The sequence below is a fragment of the Limulus polyphemus genome, unplaced genomic scaffold (genome assembly GCF_000517525.1).
Source record: "Limulus polyphemus unplaced genomic scaffold, Limulus_polyphemus-2.1.2 Scaffold100, whole genome shotgun sequence".
Lineage (NCBI taxonomy): Eukaryota > Metazoa > Arthropoda > Merostomata > Xiphosura > Limulidae > Limulus > Limulus polyphemus.
This window is the reverse complement of record NW_013665710.1, coordinates 67076-76671: the sequence shown is the minus strand read 5'-3', so window position 1 is coordinate 76671 and position 9596 is coordinate 67076. Positions and strand designations below refer to the sequence as shown.

The 9596-nt window shown below is 33.4% G+C and overlaps 1 protein-coding gene across 1 annotated transcript in view; it reads left to right on the top strand.

The window, feature by feature from the left end:
- Positions 1 to 6714, top strand: part of LOC106469946 (WD repeat-containing protein 48-like) — a 53404-nt gene extending 46690 nt beyond the window's left edge. Inside the window, exon 19 of the mRNA XM_022399339.1 lies at positions 5689 to 6714. Within this exon, the coding sequence (XP_022255047.1) occupies positions 5689 to 5781 (93 nt within the window). The 3' untranslated portion in view covers positions 5782 to 6714. The remainder of the gene's footprint in view (positions 1 to 5688) is intronic.
- The last annotated feature ends 2882 nt before the right edge of the window (positions 6715 to 9596 follow it).

Sequence of the window (9596 nt, the reverse complement as noted above, 5' to 3'; positions counted from 1 at the left end):
TATATATATATATAGACTGCTATTTTGAAATTAGTTCTTAAACTTATTTTTCTTAAAACAGAGAACAGTAACTAAAGAAGTAAAGCAAACAATTATCTCTTCTAGCTATGACCTTTGTACTCGGTTGCTGCTTGACATAGGTTGCTAAGCCTTTAGAAAATTTGCACGTGGAGGATATGAAACAAAAAAATTTTTTTAGGTTTTATATATACATTTGAATAACTAAAAAATCATAAATTATTATATTAATACCATAGAATTCCACTATGATTTATTAAGCTTAGTAACTAAGATGTATTTTAGTCTTAAAAAAATATGAAATTTTGAGCAGAATAAAGACACACCCTACCTCGTTGAAATATTGGTTCAAAAGAAATGGCAACAAGCCCTTTTAAATGGCTAAAAAAGCCATTAGGAGGACATTCTGAGCTTCCGATTGGTTATTCGTGTCATATATAGAAGAGAGAGAGAGGTGGGTGGGGTGCTACTGTGTTTGATTTATTACATGAGCAATATCTTAGCAAATTGAAATGATAAAAGGCTCTTATTTTATAGTATAGCTTGTCAATATCGGTAATTTGAGTTTCTAATTCATACAAAACTATATACTTAGTATTTTGAGTTCAAAAACATCTAATTTGAACCAGTGCTGCATTCAACATACCACATGACACACAAACATCGATATTTATCTGTTTTTTATTATTGCTTTTAAATTAAGAAATTGAGTAATATATAGTACTAAAATTTGAAATATAATCTACAGTTTGGTACCAAAGTTATTGACATAAGTTCATGAAATAGTAGCTTAATAACATTTTGAATACAAGTCAACAAACACTTGTCATCCATCTCGAAAGGGTTAAACTGTTCACAGTTTTCTCAGATTTGTCTTACTCCCATGACTATCCTGAGATATTTGTCTTCGATAAAACTGTTTTTGGAAGTTATTAATGTTCCTCTTGGTAATTTTGTGGACGAGTTGGAGATTTTGCTGATGTCTACCTCAGTCAAATTGTTTTCTTCAGTTCTTTCTCTGGTTTCCTGGCTGGTTTGTTCTTGGGATTTATTGGGTAGAGATTCTTTGTTAAATAAGTGTTTGTTTACTGTGTTCTGCCCTCAGGGAGTTATGGAAAGCTGCTTTTCTCTGTCCCACATTGTTTGCTAGACTTACAGAGACATTAGAATCAAGTTTTAATTTAGCACATTTACATTTTTCTTTATCATCGTTGACTTCTCACCTTTCTGGCACTAATTTGGAAGTGTTGGCTCGTAGTTTTCCAGACCTCCTCCTTCGGTTCCCATAATAGAGCCCATCCATATTCTCAAGGATTTTCAGTTTGGACGGACCGTCGACAACACCAGTGGTGTCTATCCCATTGTTGGGGGAGCAGTGTGACCACGATTACATCACTTTCTGGACATATGGATTTCATTCACCAGAGATCCATGGGTATTCCATGCTCTGGATTTAGGGTTGGTCATTCAATTTACATCACCTCCACCTTTATCTGCACAACCTTTTGCCTTGTCACCTCCAACAAATTCACGATGAATAGCACTCTGTTTCCAGGCTATAAGAGAGTTGTTAGTCAAAAGGGCAGTAGAGAGGGTTGATCCAGTTATTCCGGGATTTTATTCCCATTTATTCTTGTACTCAAGAAGACAGGAGATTGGCATCAAGTCATCGCTCTATCTCGACTCAACCAATTTTGGATCCTTTTTTATCCTATGATGGCACTAAGTGCCAGGGCTCTGGATTACCAAGTTCAATGTTACTGACACTTATCTCCATATTCCCATAGTGGAATCTTCCTGGAGGTTTCTCAGATTCATGCACAAGGGTCAGGTTCTACATTTCAGGGCTCTACCTATTGGTCTTGCATCAGCGCCTTATGTCTTCTGCAGAGTTGTTTGAACTTTTTCTCATCATCTACATTCCTTGGACGATTGGCTTTTTCTGACACTATCCACTTGTTTAGCAGAATAACACTTTCAGATTCTCCTTTCAGAAGCCACAAAAGAGGCTTCCTTATCAGACTGGAGAAATGTATTCTGTCACTGATGCAATATCTTTGTCCATCTGGGTGTGTTTTTCAGTACTTTTAAGTGCTCATCGAACCCCTATCAGGCTTCAAACCATGGAAAGAGCCGTCTCCTTTTCTTACTTCATGGATGGTTCTCTATCTTTTGGGGATGTGGGCATCCCTCGAGCCTCTCATTTCTTTGGGATGAGCACATATGAAGTTCCTTCAGTGATCACTGCACAATCAGTGAATCATGCATTCCGATCCTTTGGATCATCCTGTCTCATTACTCAGGAGCAAAATCGTCGATTGCGAATGGTGGCTAGATCGAAACAATGCTACTATTGAGGTGCCCATTCCATCACCTTGTCCCAAGATCCATCTGTGCACAGATGCATCTTTTCATGATTAGGGAACTTATCTACAGGGTCAGGACTTCCAGAGTATTTGGACGGAAGTTGAATCTACCCTCCATATCAATGTTCTCAAACTTCTTGCAGTACACCAGGCAATGGTTCAAGATCTGTCTCTCTTGAAGGGAAAACTGTCATGATACATTCTGACAATTCCATGGCGGTATTTCATAATTCTCATCAAGGAGGCACACATTCTTGAAATCTTGTTTTCATACTTTGGATCTTCTCTCCTGGACTCGTTCCCATCGTATCAGTCTTTTGGCATGTCATATTCCAGGAGTGATGAACTTAATTGCAGATCACTTGTCTCGATCCAAGCAGATTCTTCTGACAGAATGAATGATACATCACAAGGTTTTTCAGTGGATTTGCTCTCAGTTTTGGTCTCCAATACCTCATCCTTAAGTGTTGGCAGTAGATGTGTTCAGTTAGGACTGGACAGGTTTACATCTGTATGCCTTTCCCCCAATTTGGCTGTTGCCCTGGTTTCTGATTATGGTTTGTTCCACTCCTTATTGTGTTATTTTGGTTGCAACATATTGGCCACTTCAAACGTGGTTTCCACTTATTCAGTATCTGCAGGTGTACGTCCTCCTCTACCTCTTCCACATTGGCAGTCTCTGAGACAACCTCAATCAGACATTTTGTACCTAGATGTTTGGAAACTCAATCTTCATGCTTTAAAGCTATGTGGTCCTTTGCCCAACATAAGGGTTTAATTCTTTGATTTCTCTGTATTTGACTAAATCACTCCATAGGCCAACCACACTCATTTATCAATGAAAAAGGAATACTTATCTTCAGTGGTGTCTTAAAAGAAACTTCAACCCTCTTCATCCTAAAATATTTACCATATCCCATTTTATAATTTGGGTATTTGAGAGGAGTCTTGATTCACTTACATTTGCTTTATATAAGGCATCCTTAACCACTATTTTCAATATTCCCAATATTGGAAGGTTTTTTTTTAATCCTCAATACTATTAGATCTACTCAAAAACCCTTCATATTCTTTGACCCAAATGACCTTTTCAATTACCAAATTGGGATTTTACAGTTGTTTTACATACATTGTCTCATTCTCCCCTTTAGCCCTTAGCTTCGTGTTCTTTGTTTCACCTTTCTCTTAAGTTGTATTTTTTGTTGTTATTGGCTTGTGGATGTCGTCAGTTGGAGTTGTTTGCAATTCATGTGCTTCAGACTCTTTATCATTCTACATTTGTCCTGCTTTACCCCAATAGTTCTTCTGCCCAAGACTCTGACAGCTAGGGAAGGGGAAAGATCCTTCTCACCATTCCATTTGCCCGCCATTTCTCACCTTTGTGACTGCTCTGATCCTGACTGTTTGTTATGTCCCATTAAGGCCTTCAAGTTTTATGTAACTCATACTCGCTCATTTCGAGGTAGTAGGAATCGATTGTTCATTCATTGGAATCCTTCTTTTTCCCGTTACTTATCTCCCATTACCCTAACTAGGTGGCTTAGTAAATTGATTCACATGGCCTATAATGTATTATCATTGCAGGAGAGGAATCTTTTGTCATATCTCTATGTCAATAGCTGCTCGGTTGAATTGCTCTCTGGAAGACACTGCCCTCTCCATAATTCCAGGGGCAAGCAGAATACTCCTTGCCCACTTGGTTGGGAAGTGAGGATGAATGTTATAATTCCAGACCGGATGAGTTTCGTTCCTTTGGTTATGCACGGCATACACGATTTGATCATTCTGAGCCTGGGGTGTTGCCTTTTGGACTTCTTCAGGTGGAGGAGAAAGATTGTACATTTCAGTGTTGCTTACTTTCTCGTCATGATTCCGGTGTTGCAAAACGCATCACTCTATGGCTACAGATTGGGATCCAATCAAAAGTATATATAACATTGCAGTCCAATAGCCCTAGCTACCAACGTGGGATATAGGTACCATGACCCCTTAATTCCAACCCCTAGTTGTGAAACCTCGGCTATCTGGTTGGGGCTGGCCTTTTCTGATGATTACTCATATTCTATTCCACCTTTGATATAGGAACTGAGTTCCTGGTGAAGAGCATACTTGTTTTGGATGTAGTGCAGTTCCCCCACTCTTGTACCATCTTTATCTTGGTACACTGCTGTTCTATACATATGCTTTCTGTTTGGTTCATGCCTGTACCGTCTCCTCCATCTTCTCAATGTGGGATTCTAGCTATAGTGTCAATGAAGGTAAGTATGTTTTGGAAGTTAACATTTTCCTAAACTGAAAATGCTTTTCCAATAATACTTACCTCTGATGACACTCTCCTGCCCAACCTCTCCACTAAAAGTCAGTTTATGTCAAAAAGTGACTATATTATCTGAATGAGGTGCTTATATACAGTACCTAGATAGAGGGTGCATTGAAGTTGGTGGAGAAATTTGCACATTAGAATTTGACAAGGGCATTCGAGTGAGTTATAAAAGACTGGAGCAAACGTTTTCAATGCTTAGATGGGCAAAGAGTGGAAACCCCTGGAGATCTAGAAATAGCTATGGTGTCAGCGAAGGTAATTATTATTAGAAATACATTTCCATTTTAGGAAAATGTTAACTTTTCAACAATTCATTTTCCTAATCCTCTGTGAATAGCATTAAATGATAAGATATTGAACTCTTTTCAAAATGTTTTTAGAAGATATAAAGCTCATTAGCAAATATCACATTTAAACTTTGTGCTTCATATTAAAATATGAAATTTAAATTACTAATAAAATTAATTTCAAATACATGTAAAATCAGCCCATCTTAACTTCTGATAAATTCATACCCACACATTTTATTCTTTTTCATCGTAGATAAATTGATACTATTTACTTTTCCAATTTGGTTTGATAGTCAAATTTACTTTTGGCAATGCGGCTGGGTTGATGAGAGCTAATAGTTCACTATTTTGATGATAATGTTTTTAGAGTTTTGTTGAATGGGAGTAACTACTGCAAAACAAGAAATAATTGGTCAAATTATTGTATGCTTATTGAAATTCAAAGAACTATCTCCATTTTGAAAGTTTGCCTTGTATTACGTGAAACAGTTTTTTAAACAACAGACTAATCTTTTATTAGAATGCGATCTGAATAGAATAGCTTTTATTATTAACTTGTACTTTTAGGTTACTGACATTACAGTAAAGAAAAATGTTTCATCTTTGATTAGTTTTGCACAATAGCTTAAAAAATATGACTTAAAATTTTCAGATTTTAATTTATTTTACTGTGATCAATTCTTTGTTTTAGGTTCTAGATCCAAACATGGATTTACGGACAGTTCGTTATTTTATTTGGAAAAGTGGAAGTGACTTAGTTTTGCGTTACCGACCAATCAAGTAACAGAACAAGCAAAGTTTCTGATAGATTCCTTTCCTGCATTTCTTGCTAGTGTGTTTTGTATTAAGGAAAGATTCTAATGTAAATATGTAGATGATTTTATATCAAATTATTGTATATGGGAAAAATATCTCCTTTGTAATATATTCAGTTTACTGAAGCATAAATATTACCTTCCACAACCTCTCCATGTATGAAGCTCTTATTAAATCAACAGATATTCTAGTACAAAGCAAATGATTCATTACCATAATCTTGTTTCTTTAACCATTTTTGTTTGTTTTTATAAAAACTTGGTACTCTTGATGCATCATTCGATGTACATAAAGCATATCACTGATAAATTTTTCAAGGCCAAGTTATTACCTTAAAAGAACATTTTGTAAAATTAGCTTCACATTTTATACTTCCTTCTCATGATAGGTACTACTTCATTCACAGAGAAACCATATTTTAAATGATCAGATATGAAATGTGTTTAAAGGAAAATTTGATTCTTGAATTGACTTTTTTCATTATTAACATTAGGATCCACTAACATTTACATCTTCTTTTTTTTAGGCACCTTCTTTCAGTTACAAGTTTTGTACTAGTTTTAATGTAATTTACAAAACTTTTATCACATGGATATTACTTTCTGCCTCTCCTATTATACTTTCAACTGACATTTTCATTATTTGTAAATGAAAAGTGTCAAAAAATATTCAGTAAAATTGTGATTATTAGAAATATTCCAGTCTGCATGACTGAAGATATTCTATCACAACCAAATAAAAGTGATACAGAAAGTATATTTGTTATGATATTTAAGCCAATGTCTGCATGTCAGGTTTTTGTATAGGGGCCAGATTCTTTACAGTAGGTGTATGTGACTTGTTGGTGATACATTTCAACAATAAATAGACAGCACACAATCCACTTGTTTTAAAATGATATATTCAAAACAAGTCAAATGTATTTACAAAACAAAAAAAAATCATTACACTGTTGATTACCACAGTTGAATCTAGAGTTTTAAATAATTCTCTTTTTTGTCAAAAGTCCACACAGAACCCTGTTGACAAGACAAATTATTTTTTCTCTACTCTTTTATCACAATGGAATCTGTGATAAATTCACTTACATAACCCCGTTGGTTACTACAATTGTATCCAAAGCTTTAAATAATTATCTTTTATGTCAAAAGTCCACACAGTCTGGTTCAATTACTTTAGAACCCAATTGACAAAATGAATTATTCTATTCTATCTCTATTGTTACAATAAAAACCATGAAACTTTCACTTAAGAAATTGCCCTTTACAGCTAAACTGACAACCACGCAGCCTACATTCACTTTTACTATCTTCTTTTTTCTGCGCGTATTATACCCTCTAGTAGCAACAGTACTACACATAACAAGAAAAACTTGGAAGCTTCAAGTAAGATGACATCAACAATATTACAAAAGCCTAATACAACAATTAAACTACATGTGACTCGTACAGAGTTATGTAATGAAACTTGTCATAACTCTCACTTTTAAATTAAAATAATTAATTTTTAATGCTCTAGTTATGAAAACTAAATAATATATAATTATTGAATCACTAAATAAACTAAATAATATCTCTTAAACTGAAAAGTCTTGTATATCCAACACTGAGAATTTCATTTCCTAATAATAATTTAAATTTATTATGAATATTTCAATTCGATCCAATTGAAATATCTTTCATTACTTTTTGATAACTGCCAGGTAAAACTTTTATCTGTAAAATTTTGTGTGAATCCTTTTTTTCGTTTATTTATGTAGTGGCATATCTTTAGTATGATCTATTAAAATGTCTCGAAATATTTTCAGTGTTTGTTTTCACATATTGTTAAGAGTATTTACATGAAAAAATATAGATAACTGATATAGTATTATAAACATAATGTAAAAAAAAATGTATGAAAGCTAATTCAGTATTTTATAGTCTATGATGTTTACAAAAGTAGTTTAATAGTGTATTTTGAAGTTTTGTTAATGAACGTTTCAGTATGTGTTATGCTTGTTAAGTCTGAGATTTTACTAAGTTTTGTGAATAAATGTTTCCGTATGTGTGAAAACAGTCTTATTTACAGTTTGTGATTTTAGTTACATACATTGATGATAGCATATCTATATGAAGACTTGTATTAAATGGTTAAAAATATTTGTTAGAAATATGGATAATCAGTTCATGGAGTCTAATTGAGTAGAAAGTATACAAGAATTGTACATTAACTGAGCTGTACATACTGAACATGTTCCGTCAAATCTTGAGAAATGGAATATCATGAACACACATTTAATGTTTTGTGTTACTATGTAAAGTGAAAAGAACAATAAGCTAGGTTTACTGAATTTTAAATTCAGTAACATACAAAATCTGATTATTACTAGTTAAGTTAAAATATAATGAACATTAAATTTATAATCTGCTGTTTTTAATTTATGTAGAAAATATATGATTATGTAGAGTTTGAACAAATTATTTTCAATATTAGGTATAATGTGAATATATATAATGAATGTATAATCATAATTAAGGACTTATACTATGTATTGTAATTGACTTGTTTAACTTTTGTTTTCATAAATTTCTTTTTTGCCATATTGAACTTTGAGTAAAATGTCAACATACCATCAACTTTGATGAGTTAGACAATATCCAATAGGGTTGAAGTGTCCACACTATTTGGTGATTGTATGTGTTGACCTTTCTATCATTTGCATTCAATGTTAATGACATTCAGATGGAAACAGAAAGAACACCTATATGTAGTAGTTTGTTTAGTGTTCAGCATGAAAATACCTACAGAAAGAATAATAGTTTTTTACAATAGTAATGGATAAAACATAAATATTTACGTAGATCCGTTAAAGCTAAGTTATAGTGAAGCAAATCAACTTATAAAGTTAAAAATTAAATTATTGTATATCACTTAGAAATTTAAATAAACATCCGTTTCAGGAGAAATAGATGTTATACAATATACTAATTCTAGAAATATAAACAAATGAATTAGCAATAAGTGTTTTACATGTAAAACATCAACAAATGCAAAAAGTATGCCATACAAATTAAATATAGAAGCAAAAACTATAAACAATACATTAAATATGTTAGTAACACTATCGCCTACAGAAACACTATTCATCTGTGTAAAATACATGTAATACAGTTAAATATATAAATAAAAACTATAAACTTAAGTTGAGACAAGTTGAAATCTGTATGCAATCCTACAAAAGTATAGTACCACTGTCTGCCAATAGAAACACCATCCCCCTTTATACAATGTACCTATTACAATTAAATATATAAGTTAAAAACTATAAAGTTGATGATAATGATAAGAAATATAAGTTAAAATAGCAGATTTGATGTAAGTTTTACTTATAAAGTGAAACTAATTGTGAATAAAACTTTTCAGTACTGATAATTGTAAACACAGTGTTATGCAAATAGATAAATTATTAATTTTAAGACTTTGATTGTTACTATAAAGTATATGACATGTTTATCTATTGGTTTACATCACCCTTTCTTGGTTCACTCCCGAACTATCTGCACACTCATCATACTAATGTGCCCTGTGGTGTCTCATCGAGGAACGATGATAACACGCCTCCCCAAAAACAGCCACACCTTCTGGTGCCACTTCATGGAACTATGGCGCCATTATATCTGTCGCCAGTCTGGTGCCTTTCATGTAACAGTTATGTAACCCTCGGGTGGTGTCATCCTTTAGATATTGTGTAACCCTCAAGTTACGCAGTATTTGCGTATTACATAATTGTTATGTAGACCT